This window comes from Oncorhynchus mykiss, chromosome 28, assembly GCF_013265735.2.
Source record: "Oncorhynchus mykiss isolate Arlee chromosome 28, USDA_OmykA_1.1, whole genome shotgun sequence".
NCBI lineage: Eukaryota > Metazoa > Chordata > Actinopteri > Salmoniformes > Salmonidae > Oncorhynchus > Oncorhynchus mykiss.
Window position 1 is genome coordinate 42,435,718 of NC_048592.1, and position 13,553 is coordinate 42,449,270.

The 13,553-nt window shown below is 37.6% G+C and overlaps 1 protein-coding gene across 1 annotated transcript in view; it reads left to right on the forward strand.

Annotated features, from left to right (window-relative positions):
* LOC110508270 (serine/threonine-protein kinase pim-2-like) overlaps window positions 1-200 on the forward strand; it is a 6,889-nt gene extending 6,689 nt beyond the window's left edge. The window contains exon 5 of the mRNA XM_036966349.1: window positions 1-200. This exon is cut by the window's left edge and continues 72 nt beyond it. Coding sequence (XP_036822244.1) covers window positions 1-200 — 200 coding nt within the window.
* Window positions 201-13,553: the final 13,353 nt, after the last annotated feature.

Genomic DNA, 13,553 nt, shown 5'->3' on the forward strand with positions numbered 1-13,553 from the left:
CCTACGTGTGTCTACGGTACCTCCTACGTGTGTACGGTACCTCCTACGTGTGTCTACGGTACCTCCTACGTGTGTCTACGGTACCTCCTACGTGTGTACGGTACCTCCTACGTGTCTACGGTACCTCCTACGTGTCTACGGTACCTCCTACGTGTCTACGGTACCTCTACGTGTCTACGGTACCTCCTATGTGTGTTTAACAGTATCGCTTCCGTCCCTCTCCTCGCCCCTACCGGGGCTCGAACCAGGGACCCTCTGCACACATCAACAACAGTCACCCTCGAAGCATCGTTACCCATCGCTCCACAAAAGCCGCAGCCCTTGCAGAGCAAAGGGGAACCACTACTTCAAGGTCTCAGAGCGAGTGACGTCACCGATTGAAACGCTAACTAGCTAGCCGTTACACATCAGTTACATGTGCAGCAACCATTTTGGGCCTAAACATAACATTACATATAGAATCCCTAATAATTGAATAGGATCTCTGAGGCTTTATTCAAGATGTATCGTTGAACTATGTAGCATTAACATAACCAGTCATCCAGTCCCACATCCCACATTCCCACAGTGCTCTCTGCACCCGCAATTTGATGTATGGAAAGAGACATCTGTAACAAAACACCAAAAAGTTTATATTAATTACATTGGGTGATTGTCAAATCAAATCCTATTTGTCACATGCACCAAATACAACAGATGCAACCTTACAGTGAAGTGCTCACTGACAAGCCCTTAACCAATAATGCAGTTTTAAGTCAAATAAAAACTAGATAGGTAAAAAATAGAAAATAAAATACATGCAATAATTAAACAGCAGCAGTAAAAGTAAAAATAGCGAGGCGATATTCAGGGGGTGCAGTCAATGTGGGGGGGGGGGCACTGGTTAGTCGAGGTAATATGTGGTAGAGTTAAAGTGACCATGCATAGATAATAACAGAGAGTAGCAGTAGTGTAAAAGAGGGGGGGAGGGTGGGACAATGGAAATAGTCTGGGTAGCCATTTGATTAGCTGTTCAGGAGTCTTATGGCTTGGGGGTAGAAGCTGTTTAGAAGCCTCTTGGACCTAGACTTGGCACTTCGGTACCGCTTGCTGTGTGGTAGCAGAGAGAACAGTCTGTGACTAGGGTGGCTGGAGTCTTTGACCATATTTTGGGCCTTCCTCTGACACCGCCTGGTATAGAGGTCCTGGATGGCAGGAAGCTTGGCCCCAGTACATCACAGGGGCTTCGGTCGGAGGCCGAGCAGTTAACATACCAATCAGGATTCTCGATGGTGCAGCTGTAGAACCTCATTCAGTAGCCTTACACTTTAATCTGGACAACTCCGTCTACTCATGTCTCAGTCTAGGCGACCCATGTTATGTTCTAACCACACTGCATTTTGGAGCGTTTTCAGGTCCATTTGCCAATAAAGGCGATGATAAACAATAGTATGATAGCCTACAGTTTTTAGTACTACTACTGATACTACTACTAATACTGCTGATACTACCTACTACTAGTACCTACTACTACTAATGCTACTGCTAATACTGATAATACTACTACAAATACTGATACTACTACTACTAATACTACTACTACTGCTGATACTACCTACTACTACTGCTGATACTACCTACTACAACTACTAATGCTACTGCTAATACTGATAATACTACTACAAATACTGATACTACTACTACTAATACTACTACTACTGCTGATACTACCTACTACTACTGCTGATACTACCTACTACTACTACCAATGCTACTGCTAATACTGATACTACTACTACCACTACCACTACTACTGATACTACTACCACTGCTACTACAACTACTACTACTACCACTGCTACTACTACCATTACTAATACTGCCTCTACTGATTCTGCTGCTAGTACTACTATACTATAACTTTACTACTAAATTATTGCTGGTGGTACAATACCCCTCTCCTCCTCTTTAATAATAGTAACACCCCTCTCCTCCTCTTTAATAATAGTAACACCCCTCTCCTCCTCTTTAATAATAGTAATACCCCTCTCCTCCTCTTTAATAATAGTAATACCCCTCTTTAATAATAGTAACACCCCTCTCCTCCTCTTTAATAATAGTAACACCCCTCTCCTCCTCTTTAATAATAGTAACACCCCTCTCCTCCTCTTTAATAATAGTAATACCCCTCTCCTCCTCTTTAATAATAGTAACACCCCTCTCCTCCTCTTTAATAATAGTAATACCCCTCTCCTCCTCTTTAATAATAGTAACACCCCTCTCCTCCTCTTTAATAATAGTAACACCCCTCTCCTCCTCTTTAATAATAGTAACACCCCTCTTTAATAATAGTAACACCCCCCTTTAATAATAGTAACACCCCTCTTTAATAATAGTAACACCCCTCACCTCCTCTTTAATAATAGTAAAACCCCTCTCCTCTTTAATAATAGTAACACCCCTCTTTAATAATAGTAACAACCCTCTCCCCCTCTTTAATAATAGTAACACCCCTCTTTAATAATAGTAACACCCCTCTTTAATAATAGTAACACCCCTCTTTAATAATAGTAACACCCCTCTTTAATAATAGTAACACCCCTCTCCTCCTCTTTAATAATAGTAACACCCCTCTCCTCCTCTTTAATAATAGTAACACCCCTCTCCTCCTCTTTAATAATAGTAACACCCCTCTCCTCCTCTTTAATAATAGTAACACCCCTCTCCTCCTCTTTAATAATAGTAACACCCCTCTTTAATAATAGTAACACCCCTCTTTAATAATAGTAACACCCCTCTTTAATAATAGTAACACCCCTCTTTAATAATAGTAACACCCCTCACCTCCTCTTTAATAATAGTAAAACCCCTCTTTAATAATAGTAACACCCCTCTTTAATAATAGTAACACCCCTCTTTAATAATAGTAACACCCCTCTTTAATAATAGTAACACCCCTCTTTAATAATAGTAAAACCCCTCTTTAATAATAGTAACACCCCTCTTTAATAATAGTAACACCCCTCTTTAATAATAGTAACACCCCTCTTTAATAATAGTAACACCCCTCTTTAATAATAGTAACACCCCTCTCCTCCTCTTTAATAATAGTAGTATCCCTCTTTAATAATAGTAACACCCCTCTCCTCCTCTTTAATAATAGTAACACCCCTCTCCTCCTCTTTAATAATAGTAACACCCCTCTCCTCCTCTTTAATAATAGTAACACCCCTCTCCTCCTCTTTAATAATAGTAACACCCCTCTCCTCCTCTTTAATAATAGTAATACCCCTCTCCTCCTCTTTAATAATAGTAACACCCCTCTCCTCCTCTTTAATAATAGTAACACCCCTCTCCTCCTCTTTAATAATAGTAACACCCCTCTCCTCCTCTTTAATAATAGTAATACCCCTCTCCTCCTCTTTAATAATAGTAACACCCCTCTCCTCCTCTTTAATAATAGTAACACCCCTCTCCTCCTCTTTAATAATAGTAACACCCCTCTCCTCCTCTTTAATAATAGTAACACCCCTCTCCTCCTCTTTAATAATAGTAACACCCCTCTCCTCCTCTTTAATAATAGTAATACCCCTCTCCTCCTCTTTAATAATAGTAACACCCCTCTTTAATAATAGTAACACCCCTCTCCTCCTCTTTAATAATAGTAATACCCCTCTCCTCCTCTTTAATAATAGTAACACCCCTCTTTAATAATATTAACACCCCTCTCCTCCTCTTTAATAATAGTAATACCCCTCTCCTCCTCTTTAATAATAGTAACACCCCTCTTTAATAATATTAACACCCCTCTCCTCCTCTTTAATAATAGTAATACCCCTCTCCTCCTCTTTAATAATAGTAACACCCCTCTTTAATAATAGTAACACCCCTCGCCTCCTCTTTAATAATAGTAATACCCCTCTCCTCCTCTTTAATAATAGTAACACCCCTCTTTAATAATATTAACACCCCTCTTTAATAATAGTAACACCCCTCTCCTCCTCTTTAGTAATAGTAATACCCCTCTCCTCCTCTTTAATAATAGTAACACCCCTCTCCTGCTCTTTAATAATAGTAACACCCCTCTTTAATAATAGTAATACCCCTCTCCTCCTCTTTAATAATAGTAACACCCCTCTGTAATAATAGTAACACCCCTCTTTAATAATAGTAACACCCCTCTTTAATAATAGTAACACCCCTCACCTCCTCTTTAATAATAGTAAAACCCCTCTCCTCCTCTTTAATAATAGTAACACCCCTCTCCTCCTCTTTAATAATAGTGGTACCCCTCTTTAATAATAGTAACACCCCTCTTTAATAATAGTAACACCCCTCACCTCCTCTTTAATAATAGTAAAACCCCTCTCCTCCTCTTTAATAATAGTAACACCCCTCTCCTCCTCTTTAATAATAGTAGTACCCCTCTTTAATAATAGTAACACCCCTCTCCCCCTCTTTAATAATAGTAACACCCCTCTTTAATAATAGTAACACCCCTCTTTAATAATAGTAACACCCCTCTTCAATAATAGTAACACCCCTCTCCTCCTCTTTAATAATAGTAATACCCCTCTCCTCCTCTTTAATAATAGTAACACCCCTCTTTAATAATAGTAACACCCCTCTTTAATAATAGTAACACCCCTCTCCTCCTCTTTAATAATAGTAATACCCCTCTCCTCCTCTTTAATATTAGTAACACCACTCTCCTCCTCTTTAATAATAGTAACACCCCTCTCCTGCTCTTTAATAATAGTAACAACCCTCTTTAATAATAGTAATACCCCTCTCCTCCTCTTTAATAATAGTAACACCCCTCTGTAATAATAGTAACACCCCTCTTTAATAATAGTAACACCCCTCTTTAATAATAGTAACACCCCTCACCTCCTCTTTAATAATAGTAAAACCCCTCTCCTCCTCTTTAATAATAGTAACACCAGTCTCCTCCTCTTTAATAATAGTAGTACCCCTCTTTAATAATAGTAACACCCCTCTCCCCCTCTTTAATAATAGTAATACCCCTCTCCTCCTCTTTAATAATAGTAACACCCCTCTTTAATAATAGTAACACCCCTCTTTAATAATAGTAACACCCCTCTCCTCCTCTTTAATAATAGTAATACCTCTCTCCTCCTCTTTAATAATAGTAATACCCCTCCTCCTCTTTAATAATAGTAACACCCCTCTCCTCCTCTTTAATAATAGTAACACCCCTCTCCTCCTCTTTAATAATAGTACCACCCCTCTCCTCCTCTTTAATAATAGTAACACCCCTCTTTAATAATAGTAATACCCCTCTCCTCCTCTTTAATAATAGTAACACCCCTCTTTAATAATAGTAACCACCCCTCTCATCCTCTTTAATAATAGTAACACCCCTCTCCTCCTCTTTAATAATAGTAACACCCCTCTCCTCCTCTTTCATAATAGTAACACCCCTCTCCTCCTCTTTAATAATAGTAACACCCCTCTCCTCCTCTTTAATAATAGTAATACCCCTCTCCTCCTCTTTAATAATTGTAACACCCCTCTTTAATAATAGTAAAACCCCTCTCCTCCTCTTTAATAATAGTAATACCCCTCTCCTCCTCTTTAATAATAGTAACACCCCTCGCCTCCTCTTTAATAATAGTAATACCCCTCTCCTCCTCTTTAATAATAGTAACACCCCTCTTTAATAATAGTAAAACCCCTCTCCTCCTCTTTAATAATAGTAATACCCTTCTCCTCCTCTTTAATAATAGTAACACCCCTCTCCTCCTCTTTAATAATAGTAACACCCCTCTCCTCCTCTTTAATAATAGTAACACCCCTCTCCTCCTCTTTAATAATAGTAACACCCCTCTCCTCCTCTTTAATAATAGTAATACCCCTCTCCTCCTCTTTAATAATACCCCTCTTTAATAATAGTAACACCCCTCTCCTCCTCTTTAATAATAGTAGTACCCCTCTCCTCCTCTTTAATAATAGTAACACCCCTCTCCTCCTCTTTAATATTAGTAACACCCCTCTCCTCCTCTTTAATAATAATAATACACCTCTCCTCCTCTTTAATAATAGTAAAACCCCTCTCCTCCTCTTTAATAATAGTAATACCCCTCTCCTCCTCTTTAATAATAGTAACACCCCTCTCCTCCTCTTTAATAATAGTAACACCACTCTCCTCCTCTTTAATAATAGTAACACCCCTCTCCTCCTCTTTAATAATAGTAACACCCCTCTCCTCCTCTTTAATAATAGTAATACCCCTCTCCTCCTCTTTAATAATAGTAACACCCCTCTTTAATAATAGTAACACCCCTCTCCTCCTCTTTAATAATAGTAACACCCCTCTCCTCCTCTTTAATAATAGTAATACCCCTCTCCTCCTCTTTAATAATAGTAACACCCCTCTTTAATAATAGTAACACCCCTCTCCTCCTCTTTAATAATAGTAATACCCCTCTCCTCCTCTTTAATAATAGTAACACCCCTCTTTAATAATAGTAACACCCCTCTCCTCCTCTTTAATAATAGTAATACCCCTCTCCTCCTCTTTAATAATAGTAACACCCCTCTTTAATATTAGTAACACCCCTCTCCTCCTCTTTAATAATAGTAACACCCCTCTCCTCCTCTTTAATAATAGTAACACCCCTCTTTAATAATAGTAACACCCCTCTTTAATAATAGTAACACCCCTCTCCTCCTCTTTAATAATAGTAACACCCCTCTCCTCCTCTTTAATAATAGTAACACCCCTCTCCTCCTCTTTAATAATAGTAACACCCCTCTCCTCCTCTTTAATAATAGTAACACCCCTCTCCTCCTCTTTAATAATAGTAACACCCCTCTTTAATAATAGTAACACCCCTCTTTAATAATAGTAACACCCCTCTTTAATAATAGTAACACCCCTCTTTAATAATAGTAACACCCCTCACCTCCTCTTTAATAATAGTAAAACCCCTCTTTAATAATAGTAACACCCCTCTTTAATAATAGTAACACCCCTCTTTAATAATAGTAACACCCCTCTTTAATAATAGTAACACCCCTCTTTAATAATAGTAACACCCCTCTTTAATAATAGTAACACCCCTCTCCTCCTCTTTAATAATAGTAGTATCCCTCTTTAATAATAGTAACACCCCTCTCCTCCTCTTTAATAATAGTAATACCCCTCTCCTCCTCTTTAATAATAGTAACACCCCTCTTTAATAATATTAACACCCCTCTCCTCCTCTTTAATAATAGTAATACCCCTCTCCTCCTCTTTAATAATAGTAACACCCCTCTTTAATAATATTAACACCCCTCTCCTCCTCTTTAATAATAGTAATACCCCTCTCCTCCTCTTTAATAATAGTAACACCCCTCTTTAATAATAGTAACACCCCTCGCCTCCTCTTTAATAATAGTAATACCCCTCCCCTCCTCTTTAATAATAGTAACACCCCTCTTTAATAATATTAACACCCCTCTTTAATAATAGTAACACCCCTCTCCTCCTCTTTAGTAATAGTAATACCCCTCTCCTCCTCTTTAATAATAGTAACACCCCTCTCCTGCTCTTTAATAATAGTAACACCCCTCTTTAATAATAGTAATACCCCTCTCCTCCTCTTTAATAATAGTAACACCCCTCTGTAATAATAGTAACACCCCTCTTTAATAATAGTAACACCCCTCTTTAATAATAGTAACACCCCTCACCTCCTCTTTAATAATAGTAAAACCCCTCTCCTCCTCTTTAATAATAGTAACACCCCTCTCCTCCTCTTTAATAATAGTAGTACCCCTCTTTAATAATAGTAACACCCCTCTTTAATAATAGTAACACCCCTCACCTCCTCTTTAATAATAGTAAAACCCCTCTCCTCCTCTTTAATAATAGTAACACCCCTCTCCTCCTCTTTAATAATAGTAGTACCCCTCTTTAATAATAGTAACACCCCTCTCCCCCTCTTTAATAATAGTAACACCCCTCTTTAATAATAGTAACACCCCTCTTTAATAATAGTAACACCCCTCTTCAATAATAGTAACACCCCTCTCCTCCTCTTTAATAATAGTAATACCCCTCTCCTCCTCTTTAATAATAGTAACACCCCTCTTTAATAATAGTAACACCCCTCTTTAATAATAGTAACACCCCTCTCCTCCTCTTTAATAATAGTAATACCCCTCTCCTCCTCTTTAATATTAGTAACACCACTCTCCTCCTCTTTAATAATAGTAACACCCCTCTCCTGCTCTTTAATAATAGTAACAACCCTCTTTAATAATAGTAATACCCCTCTCCTCCTCTTTAATAATAGTAACACCCCTCTGTAATAATAGTAACACCCCTCTTTAATAATAGTAACACCCCTCTTTAATAATAGTAACACCCCTCACCTCCTCTTTAATAATAGTAAAACCCCTCTCCTCCTCTTTAATAATAGTAACACCCGTCTCCTCCTCTTTAATAATAGTAGTACCCCTCTTTAATAATAGTAACACCCCTCTCCCCCTCTTTAATAATAGTAATACCCCTCTCCTCCTCTTTAATAATAGTAACACCCCTCTTTAATAATAGTAACACCCCTCTTTAATAATAGTAACACCCCTCTCCTCCTCTTTAATAATAGTAATACCTCTCTCCTCCTCTTTAATAATAGTAATACCCCTCCTCCTCTTTAATAATAGTAACACCCCTCTCCTCCTCTTTAATAATAGTAACACCCCTCTCCTCCTCTTTAATAATAGTAACACCCCTCTCCTCCTCTTTAATAATAGTAACACCCCTCTTTAATAATAGTAATACCCCTCTCCTCCTCTTTAATAATAGTAACACCCCTCTTTAATAATAGTAACCACCCCTCTCATCCTCTTTAATAATAGTAACACCCCTCTCCTCCTCTTTAATAATAGTAACACCCCTCTCCTCCTCTTTCATAATAGTAACACCCCTCTCCTCCTCTTTAATAATAGTAACACCCCTCTCCTCCTCTTTAATAATAGTAATACCCCTCTCCTCCTCTTTAATAATTGTAACACCCCTCTTTAATAATAGTAAAACCCCTCTCCTCCTCTTTAATAATAGTAATACCCCTCTCCTCCTCTTTAATAATAGTAACACCCCTCGCCTCCTCTTTAATAATAGTAATACCCCTCTCCTCCTCTTTAATAATAGTAACACCCCTCTTTAATAATAGTAAAACCCCTCTCCTCCTCTTTAATAATAGTAATACCCTTCTCCTCCTCTTTAATAATAGTAACACCCCTCTCCTCCTCTTTAATAATAGTAACACCCCTCTCCTCCTCTTTAATAATAGTAACACCCCTCTCCTCCTCTTTAATAATAGTAACACCCCTCTCCTCCTCTTTAATAATAGTAATACCCCTCTCCTCCTCTTTAATAATACCCCTCTTTAATAATAGTAACACCCCTCTCCTCCTCTTTAATAATAGTAGTACCCCTCTCCTCCTCTTTAATAATAGTAACACCCCTCTCCTCCTCTTTAATATTAGTAACACCCCTCTCCTCCTCTTTAATAATAATAATACACCTCTCCTCCTCTTTAATAATAGTAAAACCCCTCTCCTCCTCTTTAATAATAGTAATACCCCTCTCCTCCTCTTTAATAATAGTAACACCCCTCTCCTCCTCTTTAATAATAGTAACACCACTCTCCTCCTCTTTAATAATAGTAACACCCCTCTCCTCCTCTTTAATAATAGTAATACCCCTCTCCTCCTCTTTAATAATAGCAACACCCCTCTCCTCCTCTTTAATAATAGTAACACCCCTCTTTAATAATAGTAACACCCCTCTCCTCCTCTTTAATAATAGTAACACCCCTCTCCTCCTCTTTAATAATAGTAATACCCCTCTCCTCCTCTTTAATAATAGTAACACCCCTCTTTAATAATAGTAACACCCCTCTCCTCCTCTTTAATAATAGTAATACCCCTCTCCTCCTCTTTAATAATAGTAACACCCCTCTTTAATAATAGTAACACCCCTCTCCTCCTCTTTAATAATAGTAATACCCCTCTCCTCCTCTTTAATAATAGTAACACCCCTCTTTAATATTAGTAACACCCCTCTCCTCCTCTTTAATAATAGTAACACCCCTCTCCTCCTCTTTAATAATAGTAACACCCCTCTCCTCCTCTTTAATAATAGTAATACCCCTCTCCTCCTCTTTAATAATAGTAATACCCCTCTCCTCCTCTTTAATAATAGTAATACCCCTCTCCTCCTCTTTAATAATAGTAACACCCCTCTTTAATAATAGTAACACTCCTCTTTAATAATAGTAATACCCCTCTCCTCCTCTTTAATAATAGTAATACCCCTCTCCTCCTCTTTAATAATAGTAACACCCCTCTTTAATAATATTAACACCCCTCTTTAATAATAGTAACACCCCTCTCCTCCTCTTTAATAATAGTAATACCCCTCTCCTCCTCTTTAATAATAGTAATACCCCTCTCCTCCTCTTTAATAATAGTAACACCCCTCTCCTGCTCTTTAATAATAGTAACACCCCTCTTTAATAATAGTAATACCCCTCTCCTCCTCTTTAATAATAGTAACAACCCTCTGTAATAATAGTAACACCCCTCTTTAATAATAGTAACACCCCTCTTTAATAATAGTAACACCCCTCACCTCCTCTTTAATAATAGTAAAACCCCTCTCCTCCTCTTTAATAATAGTAACACCCCTATCCTCCAATTTAATAATAGTAGTACCCCTCTTTAATAATAGTAACACCCCTCTTTAATAATAGTAACACCCCTCACCTCCTCTTTAATAATAGTAAAACCCCTCTCCTCCTCTTTAATAATAGTAACACCCCTCTCCTCCTCTTTAATAATAGTAGTACCCCTCTTTAATAATAGTAACACCCCTCTCCCCCTCTTTAATAATAGTAACACCCCTCTTTAATAATAGTAACACCCCTCTTTAATAATAGTAACACCCCTCTTTAATAATAGTAACACCCCTCTCCTCCTCTTTAATAATAGTAATACCCCTCTCCTCCTCTTTAATAATAGTAACACCCCTCTTTAATAATAGTAACACCCGTCTTTAATAATAGTAACACCCCTCTCCTCCTCTTTAATAATAGTAATACCCCTCTCCTCCTCTTTAATAATAGTAATACCCCTCTCCTCCTCTTTAATAATAGTAACACCCCTCTCCTGCTCTTTAATAATAGTAACACCCCTCTTTAATAATAGTAATACCCCTCTCCTCCTCTTTAATAATAGTAACACCCCTCTGTAATAATAGTAACACCCCTCTTTAATAATAGTAACACCCCTCTTTAATAATAGTAACACCCCTCACCTCCTCTTTAATAATAGTAAAACCCCTCTCCTCCTCTTTAATAATAGTAACACCCGTCTCCTCCTCTTTAATAATAGTAGTACCCCTCTTTAATAATAGTAACACCCCTCTCCCCCTCTTTAATAATAGTAACACCCCTCTTTAATAATAGTAACACCCCTCTTTAATAATAGTAACACCCCTCTTTAATAATAGTAACACCCCTCTCCTCCTCTTTAATAATAGTAATACCCCTCTCCTCCTCTTTAATAATAGTAACACCCCTCTTTAATAATAGTAACACCCCTCTTTAATAATAGTAACACCCCTCTCCTCCTCTTTAATAATAGTAATACCTCTCTCCTCCTCTTTAATAATAGTAATACCCCTCCTCCTCTTTAATAATAGTAACACCCCTCTCCTCCTCTTTAATAATAGTAACACCCCTCTCCTCCTCTTTAATAATAGTAACACCCCTCTCCTCCTCTTTAATAATAGTAACACCCCTCTTTAATAATAGTAATACCCCTCTCCTCCTCTTTAATAATAGTAACACCCCTCTCCTCCTCTTTAATAATAGTAATACCCCTCTCCTCCTCTTTAATAATAGTAACACCCCTCTTTAATAATAGTAACACTCCTCTTTAATAATAGTAATACCCCTCTCCTCCTCTTTAATAATAGTAATACCCCTCTCCTCCTCTTTAATAATAGTAACACCCCTCTTTAATAATATTAACACCCCTCTTTAATAATAGTAACACCCCTCTCCTCCTCTTTAATAATAGTAATACCCCTCTCCTCCTCTTTAATAATAGTAATACCCCTCTCCTCCTCTTTAATAATAGTAACACCCCTCTCCTGCTCTTTAATAATAGTAACACCCCTCTTTAATAATAGTAATACCCCTCTCCTCCTCTTTAATAATAGTAACAACCCTCTGTAATAATAGTAACACCCCTCTTTAATAATAGTAACACCCCTCTTTAATAATAGTAACACCCCTCACCTCCTCTTTAATAATAGTAAAACCCCTCTCCTCCTCTTTAATAATAGTAACACCCCTCTCCTCCTCTTTAATAATAGTAGTACCCCTCTTTAATAATAGTAACACCCCTCTTTAATAATAGTAACACCCCTCACCTCCTCTTTAATAATAGTAAAACCCCTCTCCTCCTCTTTAATAATAGTAACACCCCACTCCTCCTCTTTAATAATAGTAGTACCCCTCTTTAATAATAGTAACACCCCTCTCCCCCTCTTTAATAATAGTAACACCCCTCTTTAATAATAGTAACACCCCTCTTTAATAATAGTAACACCCCTCTCCTCCTCTTTAATAATAGTAATACCCCTCTCCTCCTCTTTAATAATAGTAACACCCCTCTTTAATAATAGTAACACCCCTCTTTAATAATAGTAACACCCCTCTCCTCCTCTTTAATAATAGTAATACCCCTCTCCTCCTCTTTAATAATAGTAATACCCCTCTCCTCCTCTTTAATAATAGTAACACCCCTCTCCTGCTCTTTAATAATAGTAACACCCCTCTTTAATAATAGTAATACCCCTCTCCTCCTCTTTAATAATAGTAACACCCCTCTGTAATAATAGTAACACCCCTCTTTAATAATAGTAACACCCCTCTTTAATAATAGTAACACCCCTCACCTCCTCTTTAATAATAGTAAAACCCCTCTCCTCCTCTTTAATAATAGTAACACCCGTCTCCTCCTCTTTAATAATAGTAGTACCCCTCTTTAATAATAGTAACACCCCTCTCCCCCTCTTTAATAATAGTAACACCCCTCTTTAATAATAGTAACACCCCTCTTTAATAATAGTAACACCCCTCTTTAATAATAGTAACACCCCTCTCCTCCTCTTTAATAATAGTAATACCCCTCTCCTCCTCTTTAATAATAGTAACACCCCTCTTTAATAATAGTAACACCCCTCTTTAATAATAGTAACACCCCTCTCCTCCTCTTTAATAATAGTAATACCTCTCTCCTCCTCTTTAATAATAGTAATACCCCTCCTCCTCTTTAATAATAGTAACACCCCTCTCCTCCTCTTTAATAATAGTAACACCCCTCTCCTCCTCTTTAATAATAGTAACACCCCTCTCCTCCTCTTTAATAATAGTAACACCCCTCTTTAATAATAGTAATACCCCTCTCCTCCTCTTTAATAATAGTAACACCCCTCTTTAATAATAGTAACACCCCTCTCATCCTCTTTAATAATAGTAACACCCCTC